General features: G+C 35.5%; 1 protein-coding gene across 3 annotated transcripts in view; it reads left to right on the forward strand.

Moving 5' to 3' along the window:
* Positions 1 to 14,750, forward strand: part of PRDM15 (PR/SET domain 15) — a 178,280-nt gene that overhangs the window by 119,679 nt on the left and 43,851 nt on the right. For all 3 annotated transcript variants that reach the window (XR_013482842.1, XM_078146478.1, XM_020976245.2), the window contains 2 exons: positions 10,827 to 10,958; positions 13,181 to 13,312. Coding sequence is in view for 2 of the 3 variants with exons in the window: in XM_078146478.1 (XP_078002604.1) it covers positions 10,827 to 10,958; positions 13,181 to 13,312 (264 nt within the window). In the remaining variant the exon portion in view is untranslated. The remainder of the gene's footprint in view (positions 1 to 10,826; positions 10,959 to 13,180; positions 13,313 to 14,750) is intronic.

Raw genomic sequence — 14,750 nt, forward strand, 5'->3', positions numbered from 1 at the left:
TTAATTATCTGGTAAAAATTGTTGGGAAAATCAGAAAGCAATATGGCAAAAACTGGGCAGAGACTAATATCTTATATCATTTACTAAGATAAAGTTAAGATGGATACATGACCTAGATATAAAGAGAGATATTACAAGAAGATTAGAAGAACACGAACATATTACTTATCAGACTTAAGGATAGGCGAACACTTTATAAATGAACAAGAAATAGAAAGCAAAATTAAGTGTAATTACATAAATTAAAAAGGTTTTGTACAAATAAAATAAATGTAGCCAAGATCAGATGGAAAGCAGAAAATTGTGGGGATACTTTTATAGACAGTTTCTTAGATAAAGGTCTCATATCAAAAATATATAAAGAACTTTGTCAAATCTATAAGACTACAAGTCATTCCCCAATTGGTAAATGGTTAAAGAATGTGAACAGGCAATTTTCCAGTGAAAAGATCAAAACAAGTTATAGTCATAAAAAAAATGATCTAAACCTGTAGTGATTACAGAAATGCAAATTAAAACAACCTTGAGATATCATTTTATACCTATCAGATTGGCTGAAATGATTTAAGTGACAAATGTTGAGGGGATGTGGAAAAATTGGGACACTAATTCATTGTTGGTGGAATTGTGAACTGATTCAACCACTTTGGAGAGCAATCTGGAATTATGACCAAAGAGTTATTAAACTACCTATACCCTTTCACCCAGCAATACCACTATTAGGTCTGTTTCCAAATACATTTAGGGAAAAAGGAAAAGAACCTATATGTTCTAAAATTCAAAGCAGCCCTCTTTGTGGCGGCAAAGAACTGGAAATTGCAGGGATGCACATCAATTGGGGAATGGCTGAATGAGTTATGGTATATGATTGTGATGGAATACTGCTATGCTATAAGAAATGATGAGCTCAGTGATCTTAGAAAAACATGGACAGACTTGCATGAAATAGTGAAGAGTGAAGTGAGCAAAACCAAGAGAACATTGTATATAGTAACAGCAATCTTGTTTTAAGAATACCTTTGAGTTACTAAGTCATTTTGATGAGCATCCCTGCAATTTCCAGTGTGACCCTGGGCAAGTCACTTAACCCTGTTTGCCTCAGTTTCCTTGTCTGTAAGATAAGTTAGAGAAGGAAATGGCAAACTGCTCCAGTATCTTTGTCAAGAAAACCCCAAATGGGGTCATAAAGAATAGGGCATGACTGAAACAACTGAACAACAACACAGTCAAATCACTCTACATGTCACTATACACAATACCAGCAACCAGTCAGAAAACCACCACAGAAATTTAGCATCTTCATAAAACATTAAAAGTTGCTGAATAGTGCTCCAAACTACAGAGCCATCTTGTAGGGATAGCAGGAATCAGAAACTCAGTGGAACAGTCTATCCAGTCAATTCATTTTACAAATGAAGAAACAGAAAGCCAAAAAAGTTGAGTGATTTTTGCAAGGTCACACAGGTAGTAGAACTGTAGCAGAACTGATTATGTAGAAGCCTGTTCCTGAAAGAACAGACCCTAGAGTCTGCTTTGGTGAAAGGAAAAAAACCCTCCTTTTTCTGTTCCATCTTACATAAGATATCTAAAAACTAAGGGGGGGAAATGGTCACTGTGAGGGAACAGATAAAGCAGCCTAAGATATTTGGCCCCTTAACATACTTAGAAATAAGCTAGAGTGAATAGAAGCCTTAGTTTCCACAATCTATGGCTGCAGACACTTCCAGATGACTGGAAGGTCGAGGAGGGGAGGAGAGATGACATGACTCAAGGTCAAGAAATCTAAACTCTTGAGCAAATGTCTGCAAACCTTACACTTAATAAGTTCAACTCCATACTGTCTTCTCACCACTTAGACCTTGCTAAACCCCAACTCTAGGGTTTAACTCTTATCATCTGATTATTGTGATGCTAGTGAATGGAGGCAGAGGAAGTCATACATCCAAAAGAACTGAACAGTATACTACATTCTCTCTTAGTGAATTCATCAGTTCACATGGGTAAATTATCTCTATTTAGATAGTCCACAGATCTATATAGCCAGCCCCAGTCTGTTTCTGAAATTCCAGTCATGCATTACTAGTTATTTGTTAGACATTGGATTTTCGTTTTGTTACCATGTAGGAAATCTAACACTGATATATCCAAAACACTACTCATCTTCCCTATTCCCTAATCTCCTGCCCCACCCCCCAAACCTGCCTCTTTCTTTAAACTTCCCCATTTCTGTCAAGAATATCACCATTCTTCCAGTTATGTAAATCTGCAGCATCAGTGTTATCCTCAACTCACTCTTCCTCACTCCAGGTATCCAATTAGTTGCAAAATCTTGCCATGTCTTACCTCCAAATGATGTCTTGTATCTGACCCTTTCTCTTTTTTCACATTACCACCATTTTAGACCATTCTCTCACCACCTCTTGCCTGGACTATTGTAATGGCTTCCCAATTGGTCTCCCTGCCCCATCTCCAAACATCCAGTCATTTGTCAAATACTAGCATTTCTGTCTGCATAACATGACTTGTATCTGACCTCTCTGTCCACTTACATAGCTTCTACTTTGGTTAAGTCCCTCATCGCCCCTTCCTGTTCTGTTGGAGTGGCTTCCAAATTATTCTCCCTGCCAAGACTCTACCTAATTCTAATCCATGCTTTACTGCTTCCAGAGTGATTTTCCTTAAGTGCATATAACTTTTCTATTCAGTAAACTTCAGTGATTCCCTGTTGCCTTTAGACTTAGATGGAAACTGTTCTGTGGCTTTTAAATCCTTTGACAGCTTCTCCCTAATCTATATTTCCAGCCTCGTTATAAATTATTCCCCTCACTGTACCATATGGTTCAGCAATACATTAATAGTGTCTGTACTTATATATGTGCATGCCATTTCACCCAGTAGAATATTAGCAGGTATTGTTTCTTTCTTTCCGTTTTTTTTGCCTTCATACACTCAGGATATAGGACAGCTCCTACTACATAGGCAAACATACTTAAATACACAGACTACAGATACATTATGTATACCATAAAACATATAAAAACAGAAATTAAGAAAGGATAATATAAAGATGAAATAGATAACATTTTTAAATATTTTTATAAAAGATTTTAAAATAATTTTATTTCATGAATGGTAAAAGAAACCTTTTGTTTTCACTAAAATGTTACTATTTTAGTGAGAATGTGACTTGATTATTTTTACAAACCTTGCTAATGCTGTGTTGTACTGATTCAGAAATTAGTTCAAGTTTATTTAGATATTTCATTTTTATGGTCACAATAACTGAAAAAGATACTTCACAATGATACATAAATTTAAATGGAAGAAGTGCAGTGTTGTCTTCACTTAGTAGATCATGAAACTTATTTTTCAGATGCATCTACTAACAATGCAAAGTGTTTGTTTAAATTCAGTTAGTTAATTTCCATCTTTCCTGTTAATTAGTTCTTTAAAAGTAAACAGGAGTTGCATTTTTATATTTTTGATAAATGGGTTCAGACCTACTGAATCTGCATTTGCAAGATTTTTTAAACCCATGAGAAAAGTGTTTCTAAGTTATTTTACTGTGCAAATATGAGATTCTTTGGGTTAAATTTTTACTGATGGTCTTTTGCTTATTTTACATTACCCATAATTTCCCCCAGCACCCCTCCCCCTCCCAAAAGAGCTATCCCATATAAAAAAAGTATTTTTTTAAGAAAAAAAAAGAAAAGTCAGTATAACTGATCAGTACATCGAAAAAGTCTAAACATATGTGCAAGTGTACAATACTTGTGAATTTCTGCAGAGAGGTGAGGTGGGAATATCTTTTCATATCTATTCTTTCAACCTGTACTCGTTCTTTATAATTTTGTAATACGTTTGAGTTTTGTGTACAATTCTTATCATTTACATTGTTGTAGTCATTGTGTAATTTGTTTTCTTAGCTCCACTAATTTTACTCTGTAATAGTTCATATAGATCTTTTTATGCTTCTTTGGATTTATTACATCCTTCATTTCTTAGAGCACAGTAATATTCTATTACATTCATGTATCACAGTTTGTTTAGCTCCAACTGATGGACATCTTTTTTTGTTTCTTTGCTATGACAAAAAATGCTGCTATAAATATTTTGATGGATATGGGGACATTCTTTTTATCAGTGGACTAGTAATGGAGTCTCAGGGGCAAAGGGTATGTATATGATGTGAAGAGATTTGATAGGTGGGCATTCTTGATAACAGAAACCTAATTTTTAGTGTTTTATTCTTTGTTATAGTCTATTATCACTGGCTAATATGTCCACACAATATACATTTTTGGCAAGATTTATTGTTAATGATAGTGGATATAAATTCACATTTCAAATAATTTCCTTAATAATTTTGGAAATTTTTGTCCTCTCTGTCATATCTGATTAGACTGTTATTGTTTTTTACCTGGTAATTTGGCTTTCAAGAGGTAGGAGTCATTTTATTGCTATTTGTTTGTGCACATATTATTAGTGTAGTAGTAAGCAAATTTTCTGTGCAGGAATCTTTGAATGTCTCTTCCTCATCTTGTAATAGTTTAGTTAAAACTAGATAATGTTATACCTAAATCCAAAGACAAGCATAAACTGCAATATATCATGATATGCTTTAAGACAAGGATGAATGAGGATGCCACTGGTGTTCACTTCCAAATTATGGAGTTCTCAATCTCTTGTCGTGATACCTCAAGTACCATGTTACATGAGGGTACTAGTATCACTTTGTATATTAAATATTAGTAAAGCTTATATCATATGTATATTTAGAATAAAAAAAGAACTTATAATATTTTCTTCCTGTAACCCAGTGGATTATCTTAGGTACTCCTTGGAATGCGTGTACTCTGGACATAATGGTATACTCCCATATTCAATAAACTCCAATGGCTCCATATTTCCTTTAGGATTGAATATCAGTTACACTGTGTAGCTTTTAAAGCTCTTTACAACTAGATGCTAACATATCTTCCTAGCCTCATTACATGTCACTCCCCTTCTTGCATTGTATATTTCAGCTAAATTGGCTTTCTTGCTGTTCCTCATACACAATACCCCGTAAGTAAAAAAGTGTCTATATTTTCCCATTTATGAAATATGTGAACTACTGATCTAATAAGGAGGTGCTTTGTGAAACTTATACCTAAAATAGAAGTTAAACAGATGAGATTAAGGTAATATTTGATCTTAGAGTCAGTAGGAAGCCCCTGGAGTTTATAGAGTAGGGGAATAACATGGTCAGACCTGTGCTTTAGGAAAATCATTTTGACAGCTGTGTGGAAGATGGACTGTAATGGAAAGAGATGAAGCAGGGAGACTAATTGCAGAGCCATTGCAATATTCTAGGTGAAGGATGATGAGGGTCTATACTCGGGTCAGATAGCTAGGTGGTACAGTGGATTGGGCATTGGACTTGGAGCCAGGAGCACATAAGTTCAAATTCAGCCTCAGATATTTAATATCTGTAAAACCCTGGGCAAATCACTTAACCTCTTTGTGTCTCAGTTTCCTCTTCTGTAAAATTAGGGTGATGGCAGTACCTATTTCTTAGGGTTGTTCTGAGGATCAAATGAGATTTGTAAAAAACACTTTATAAACCTTAGAGCACTGTAGAAATGTTAGCTATTGTTGTTGTTATCATTATTAGGGTGGTGGCTATATGAGTAAAGAGAAGAAACAGATGTGAGAAATCTGGAGGTGTAACTGACAAGATTTGACAACTGGATATATGGATGTGGTCTGAGGTAAAGTGAGGAGAACAACATGGCAGAGTGGTTATGAAACCTTGTGTAACTGGAAGGATGCTGGTGCCCTTCATGATCATAGAGAAGTTAGGAAGATAGGTAAGCTTTGGGGGAAAGGTGATATAATGATACCTATGATCCAGAAACAAACCATCTATACCTGCTTATTTTTTGTGACTAATTACTGCAGTCATCTCATCCAAATTGATTTCACAAAGTGGAAGATTTTATGCAAAATGAAAAATGGGGAGTAGAACTGTTGTTCCATGCTCACTCTGTCTCTAGCAGAGCCTACCTTTCATGGAGTACCTGCCATAGCCACAAGATGATCTGGGAGGCAGGGAGTAGATAGAAACTCCTTCCACTAACATCTGTGTAGCTGCTGTGGGTAACCATTAATGTAGATTATAACAGCCATGAGGTGCAGCTCCAAAGGGAAAAGGCTTATACAGCAAAGGGAGAAGCAATGGAATTAGAGAATTTAGAGGGATGTGGTAGGTGTATTTTGTGGGAGACAAGCCTTATATTGTCATCTTTCCCTCGGTTTGATCACTTTTAACATTTCAAAGTTAGATTTTTTAATTTTTAAAAAAATTATGAAATGGATTTTTCCCCCAACAACTTTCCTCTGAATTAATTTAAAAAGCAATAAAACAAACAAACAAAAAACAACCTTACAACATATAAGCAAACGCATTCCAATGTTGGCCATGTCTAAAAATGTGTCTCATTTTGCATATTATAGTGCATCTGTCAGGAGGTGAATAGCATTGATATTCCTCTGGAATCATGATTGATCATTAAATTAATTAGTTCTTAAGTCCCAAAATTGTTCATTTTTAAATGTTGATGTTATAATATAAATAATTTTACTGGTTGGCCTTGCTTCAGTCTGTCTTAGTCTACATACATCATTCCAGGTTACTCTGAAACCATTTCTTAATTTCTTATAACCAGATGGTATTCCATTAAATTCATGTACCAAAAGTACATTAATATACCTTTTAGTCAGTCAATCAGCAAACATGTATTAAGCAATTGCTACATGCCAGATACTGTGTTAAGTGCTGAGGATACAAAAAAGAAGCAAAAGATAATCTGTACCTTCAATGTGCTCACAATATAATGGGGAGACAAGTGAACAGATACATTCCAACAAGCTATAAAAATAGGAAGTAAAAGAGGAAAGACCCTAGAATTAAGAAGGATTGGGAAAGGCTTCCTGTAGAAAATGGGATTTTAGTTGGGACTTGAAAAAAACAAAGAAGTCAATAGGTAACAATGAGAAAGGAAACCATTCTGGCACTGGGGACAACCAGAGAAAATGCCCAGAGCCAAGAGATGGAGTATCTTGTTTGTAGAACAGCCCAGAGGCCAGTGTCACTGAATCAAGAGTACATGTCAGGAGATAAAGTATAAAAAGACTGGCAAGGTAGGAGGAGGCTGGTTATGAAGGGTGCTGAATGCTGAACAACAAATACAAAAATATTTGATCTTGGAGGTGATAAAGATCCACTGGAGTTCATGACATAGATGGGTGACATGGTTGGAAGTGCACTTTAGGAAAATCACTTTGGCTGCTAAATGGAGGATGGATCGGAGTGGGGAAAGACTTGAGGCAAGCAGAACAACCAGAAGGCTCTTGCAGTTGGCCAAGTGTGAGGTGACAAGGGCTTGCACACAGTGACGGCAGTATCAGAGGTGAGAAGAGTACACAGTTGAGATATTGCAAAGGTGAAATCTACAGAGCTTGGCAAAATTTGATATGGACGTGAGAGGTAGTGACACCTGCATTGCAAGCTAGGGTGATAACGAGATTAGGGGAAGGGCAGGGATGATGTTGCCTTAACAGTAATAGGAAACTTGGGAGGGGAAAAGATTTGGAAGGAAAAGATAATGAGTTCAGTTTTGGATATGTTGAGTTTAAGATATCCACTGAACATCCAGTCTGAGATGACTGAAAGGCAGTCAGAGATTCAAGCTTGGCTGTCAGGGAGAGGTTAGGGCCAGGGTAGGTAGATGTGAGAATGATACTGGTTTTCCCACAACCTATCATTTTCTCTTTTTGACAACTTTGCCAATCTGATGTGTATGAGTTAGAAACTCAGTGTTGCTTTAATTTGCATTTTTCTAACTAATAGTGAAATTTGGAATATTTTTTCATGTGATTATAAAAAACTTAGATTACTCCCTTGAGAACTGCCTCATGTCTTTTGACTATTAATTGGAAAACCTCCGTTATTCTTATCTATTTGAACCAATTCCATAGTGGCATGTAAATGAGATCTTCATCAGAGAATCTTGTTATGAAGATTTTTTCCCTAGTTCACTGCTTCCCTTCTAAACTTAGCTGATTTAAATTTGTGTAAAAAATTTTAAGTTTTATGCATTTAACTCCCTCTTATTCTCTTATTTTTTTCTCTCCTCAAACCCTTTTTGCATAGATGAAAAGTATAGAACACAAATGTTGCCCATCAACAATGCTCTATAGTAGTTATTCCCAACATTTTTCGTTCCTCCAAATCCCTTTTAAAAAGGACAACAAATTGTGCTGTGAAGCTCCTGTGGGGGGGCAGTGAGGTGGTGCAGTGGATAGAGCTCCGACCTTGGAGTTAAGAGGACCTGAGTTCAAATATGGCCTCAGACACTTGATACTTATTAGCTGTGTGACCCTGGATAGGTCACTTAATCCTGATTGCCTCACCAAAAAGAAAAAAAAAGCCCCTGTGGTAATTTAATATGTTATTCATTATATTTTGCAATTATATAATACAAATGTTAAAGAATTAATCCCTGTTAATTAATTTTTAGCATGAACTCTTTGGGGTTGTGAACCACCAAGTGGGAGCCACTGTCTGTGCTTGACTTAAACAGCTTTCACTTCTTCAGACCCAAATAACAGTTTTGTACCTTTGTCTCTTCCTTCCTTTTTTCTTCCCTTTTCACCCCTCTTCATGATCCTCCCCTATGAAATTGAGTTTTTTTCTTTTTTTACTTATGACTGATCCTTCCCTTAATCTCCTTTCTCTTTTATTCCCTCCCCTCCCTGTTGAGCTTAATGCATTTCTACAATAATCTCTTTATGTGTTTGTGTGTATTTGCATGTTACACTCTCTTTTGATCAGTTCAAATGAAACTGAAGTTCAAGTGGTAGCCAGCCTCCCCTTACTTGTTTGTATAGAAATTCACTTATACCCGACTAATTATATGTCTCCCTCCCCTTTCATTCCTAGTGTATCCTTTTTATTCCCTTCCTATTCCTTTCTTTTAAGATCATCAAAACATAACAAAAATCACTCACAGGCCTTCTATTTTATTTGACTTTATGACGACATCACACTTTTTAAAAGATGCTAGTATCATTCCCCATTAAAATGGAAACATTTCATCCTTACATTTTCCTTTTTGCTTACCTGTAATTTTTATCTTTCTCTTTATTCCTGTGTTTGTAAACACGTTTCTAATCAGCTCTGTTCTTTTTATCAAGAATGTTCAGAAATCCTCCATTTCATTAAAGGTGTATTTTTTTTCCCCTGTACAATTATACTCAGTCTTTTTGGTGAGTTCATCTTGGCTGTAACCTTTTATCTTTTGCCTTTTGGAATATAATATTCCATGTTCTCGGCTCCTTTATAAAGAAAGCTGCCAAATCTTGTATTATACTTACTGTGGTTCCTTAGTGTTTGACTTCTTTCTGGATATTTGCAGTATTTTTCCTTTGACCTGGAAGCCCTAGGTTTTGACTGTAATGTTCCTGTGAGTTTTCATCTTAGAGTTTCAGGAGGTGATTGGTTGACTGCTGTTATTTCATGTAAAGAGTACATCAGCCTCCCCCCCCACACACACACATGCATACATATCAATAAAAAAGATGTTTTTCTTGATTATTTTATTGGACACTTTTGTTTTTAAATCACCGTTCCCAAATATACAGCTTCATTTCCCCTTACCTAGTAAATCATCCCTTGTCACAAAGATTTTAAAAGAAACAAGTGGAAAAAGAAATTTTCAAAACTAACCAATATTTCAACCTTGTTTGACAGAATATGCAATATTCTATTTCCATAGTTCTCTACCTCTACAATGTAGGGAGCAAGATTTATTTTCTCAAGTCTTCTACAGGGTCAATCTTGATTGTTATGAAAACAGCATTCTGTTTCAGGTTTTTTTGTTGTTCTTTCCATTCATATTACTTTAGTCATTTTTTCAATCATCTTCTTGTTTGTGATTATTTCACTCCATATCAGTTCATGAATGTCTTCCCATCTGTCTCTTTCTTATTTTATTTCTTACAATGTTCCATTTCATTCATTTGTTGCTAGTTTTTTAGCCATTCCCCAGTTGATGAGCATCTACTTTGTTCCCAGTTCCTTACTACTACTAAAATTGCTGCTATCAATAATTTGGTGTATGAGACCTTTTTTTCCTGTCTTTTAATTTACGGAGTATATGCCTAGCATCAGGATGTTGGTTTCAAAGAGTATGGGCCTTTTAGTTATTTTTATTTCTTTCTTTTTAAAGCATAGTTCCAAATTGTTGTCATGGTGTTGGACCAATTAATTCTACCCGTGGTGTATCAGTGTGTCTATGCCTGTCTTCTGGCAGTCCCACCAATGGATATTAGTCTTATCTTTTGTCATCTTTGACAGTTTTCTAGGTGTTTGGTAAAACATCAGCTTATTTACTTTACATTTCTCTTATTCAACACATATTTCTCTGTAAAATTTCCATTCCTCATTTTTCTCTTATGTTGAAAGCCCAGAGAAATATCTCTCTTCCCAAGGTAGACAGACAATCTACAAATTTGTAGAGGGGTCGCAATTAAATTAAAGAAGTCAAAACTACTGCTAGCTTGGGTGGATTAAAGGGGAGTACCAGCTGTCTGTGTATAGTAAGGTCATTAACTTGTTATAGTAAAGATTAAAATCAATGCCAAATTGAGCAACTGATGTTATCACAATATTTGTTGAGATTTTGTAGATGGTTATTTTGTATAAACAGACATTAAGTTGTATTTCTCAAGTCATGGGAACAGAAAAGTTTTCTTAATTGTCATTTTTTTTCTACTCATAGGTATTTTCATGTAGAAGTAATATGAATAAACATCTCTTGACCCATGGAGATAAGAAGTATACTTGTGAGATATGTGGACGCAAATTCTTCCGGGTAGATGTGCTTAGGGATCATATTCATGTTCATTTTAAGGTATTAGTTCACACTATTTTCCATGCCTTTTTTGTTGCTGGATATGGGGATTATTGCCTGATGGTAGCATTCTGAAATAATTATCAGCCTTGTTTAGATTAATATTGTTTTAAAAAATATCTTTATTATATCATCCACATTTTGCAGTATATCTATCTTCCCTATCCCTTCTGGGATCTATCCCATATAATCTCTGTTCATACATATCTTCCTAAATTTCTCTGAAATTTTCTCTTTTTTATAGCACAACAGGATTCCGTTACCCCTTTCCCCAAATGATGGACACTCCCTAAGTTTCAAATTTATTTCCACTATAAAAAGAGCTATTATAAATATTTTGTATGTATGGGTTTTCTTCTTTAATTTCTTTGGGTCTAGTAGTCGTATTGCTGGGTCAAAGGATATACATAGTTTATTAACTTTTTTGAAACAGTTGCAGACTAGCACAGACTTTCAGTGGTTACATTCTAATAATGTAATACTTAAAAAAGCATGGTTGGTACTCACAAATAACACTTCTGCAAATCTGATCCTACTCTTCAAAGAAAATAAATGGACATTAAAAGGGAAGCATTTGAAATATTTTTCCAAAAGATCCATGAAGCAGGTATTTGAAAATGGACCAAGAAGAGACTTCTTCACAGGGAACCAAGATGGAGTAGATGAATACTCAGCTGAGCTTTCCCAATATTCCCTTCTGAACAATTTAAAACTAACACCTCAAATCTAATTCTGGAGTGGTAGAGCCAAGAAAAGGTGAGGGTGAGAAATTCTTTCAGCCCAAGCCAATGTAGGAGGTCAGAAAGAGAGATCTATAACAAGGAGGTGGAGGTGGAGGTGGAGGTGGAGGTGGAGGCTGCTCTGGAGCCCAGTTGGAAAAAACACCAGTGGTTGAACTAGAGTTTATTTTGAGCATTACAGTCCATTTTCTCTTTCTTAGAGTGCCACATTATTCTTTTGTGATCATACTCGTTTATCTGTTCTTGCTTCTATCTTCCATACATATCGTTTAAAATAAGCTGTTTTTAGTTTTTTGTGAATCCACATTGTTTTCTCTAAATAGCTCTTTTTTTCTTCTCATTAGAATTATTTGCTTGTCTAATTAAAATTATACCCTTCTAAGTTTCCCATGCTTCTTGTATTGAGTTCTGTAGAAAATTGGGTTGTGCTTTTGGATAGAAAAACTTAGACTATAATCAAAACTAAGAAGAATCAAGAACATTAGGAAACTGAAGATGATAGCATTTTATTCATCCAGTGAGCCCTGATCCTTAAAGATTTGAGTTCAGTGGGGCAGCTAGGTGGCTCAGTGGATAGAACACTAGCTCAGGAGTGAAATCCGGCCTTAGATACTTACTAGCTGTCACTTAACTCTAGTTGTCTCTTCCCCCCCCCAAAAAAAAAGTTCAAAGACTATGAACCAAAGACTATTCTGTTCCCTATCCTGATAATTTCATTTTACAGTGGCTTCAGTGAACTTGTCCTAAGTACTTTCTCTGTCACCAATTTTCAAATCTAAGCTACTAAAATTTTATTGGATAGCTGAAAGAATTTTTATTTTTAAGCACAAGTTAAGACTCTGGTTTTCCAGGTCAAATTTTAAAGATTCATTTCGAGAGAAAATTTTCAAAAAGTATGATAATTAGAATCATAGAGCAAGAAGGCCCTCCAGGGTTATCTAGTCTAGGGATTCTTAGTCTTTGACTTTGGTCAAATGGCTTAACCTCATGGGGCCTCATTTCTCTACTTTGTAAAATAAGAGTTGGATTCCATGACATCTAAGATGTTTTCCATATTCTCCCTAGTATTTTATGATTCTGTGACAGATAACATTTCTCTGTCATTTATATCTACTTTTCTCTGTCATTTATATCTACTTTTCTATGTGGCCCTCTCTAATCCTTCCTGGCTACTCTAGCCAGGGATTCTTAACCTTTTGGTATCATAGACTTCTTTGGAACTCTCTTGAAGCCTATAGACTGCTTAGAATAATGTTTGTTACCTACATTTATAATTAAAGGAAATGCTAAATTTCAATTAGCAGTTATTGCAAATAAACATGTAATTTTTTTTTTCTGATACAAGTTTGTAGAACCCCATGAAATCTATCCATGGACCATTTTGGCATCTGTGTAGCATTAATGCCGGCTGCATGAAGATTAAAGATTTTGAAAACTAGCCTCCTTCTACTGGTAACAATAAACTGGTTCTTTATTTTCCAGGACATTGCATTAATGGATGACCACCAGAGGGAAGAATTCATTGGTAAAATTGGTATTTCATCAGAAGAAAATGACAACTCTGATGAAAGTGCAGACTCAGAGCCTCACAAGTATAGCTGCAAACGGTGCCAGGTAATATATAATTTTCTACTTAAACTCTTGTGCTTGTATTACCTTGAATGGAAACTTTTCATTCAGGTGCCGAAGGTGATCAGAATAGATTACCTGATGTTTTGATGGTAATAAAACATGAGAGAGCTAACTTTCTCACAAATTAATGTACACTAAACCCATTTTTTTTCATAACCAAGTACTTGATATGGCAAACTTTAGGCGCACCTCTACCATTCTTCTCCCCCTAGTTGGCAACCTAGTTCTGGAAAAGTTAAGGCAAATACTCACCTATCAAAGCCCCTTAACCCAGGTGAAGTGTCTGGGTCTCCAGTGATGGGAGTGAGATGAAGATTATGGCTGATTTGTGGGCAAGATGGTAAGGAGATGGCCAGGAAATATACCAGCTATACCTAAGTATAAATAAGGTATACATCTAAATTAGAGGACATATATCTAAATACATGTTAAAATTTGAGTAGTAGATATTCTTTCATTTGGTCTTTTTTCTGTGTATGGACAGGCCAGACATTTTTCCAGTGATTGTAAATAGGATTATCTGGAAGACCTCACTATTCAAAATTAATCTCTGTCCAATTTAGACTCTGTACTGGGTTGTTTCCATTGAATTGGCAAATATCTTTGACCAGCATACATCTCACTGTTTAATGTTTATTTTCAGAGGGTCGTTGAACAGGGTTATTTCTGTTATTGTTCAAGAAATTTCAGATGTTGTTGGTATATAGATAAGATACACTCAGTTGTAAAAGAGACTTATTCTACTTTTTTTTTTAATCAGCAAACAAGCACAGTAGGATTCTCTACAGCTTTCAGTTAATTATGAAATAGTAAAAATGTGGTCCATTGTTGACTATGACTTGTGGGTTGTTTTTTTGTTTTGTTTTGTTTTTTGGTGAGGCAGTTGGGGTTAAGTGACTTGCCCAAGGTCACACAGCTAGTCAGTATCAAGTCTGAGACCGGATCTGAACTCAGGTCCTCCTGACTCCAAGGCTGTAGCTCTATCCATTGTACCACCTACCTGCCCACAACTATGACTTGTTAAGGTTTACTTGCTCCCTACTGATGCTCTATCCAGGATGCCCTCAGTACATATCCGGTTGACCTGTATATAAATTGATAATTACTGATATTCTCTTGTTTACCTTTTTCAGTATTTGCGTTTTCCCCATCTTTAAATACGTTATATATTGGTCCCTCAATATTCTCACTGTTGTATGACCTCCAGCATACCTCCTGTCTATATTCTTGGTTTTTGTTGTCTTTTGTGCCATTTCTACCTCCTCTATAAGGACATTTGGGTCTGTGATTTTATGGTCCAAGTGCAGTGGTTCTATCATTTTTTATGAAGAGAAGAGTTTGTAAAAAGAAAAATTTTTTTTCATAAGAACTTTTCATTTTCCTTCTGTTTGTAGACCTCTTTCCATTTTCATCTTTGGGT

This window comes from Phascolarctos cinereus, unplaced genomic scaffold (genome assembly GCF_003287225.1).
Source record: "Phascolarctos cinereus isolate Bilbo 61053 unplaced genomic scaffold, phaCin_HiC Scaffold_726;HRSCAF=1367, whole genome shotgun sequence".
In the NCBI taxonomy this organism is placed as follows: Eukaryota; Metazoa; Chordata; class Mammalia; order Diprotodontia; family Phascolarctidae; genus Phascolarctos; species Phascolarctos cinereus.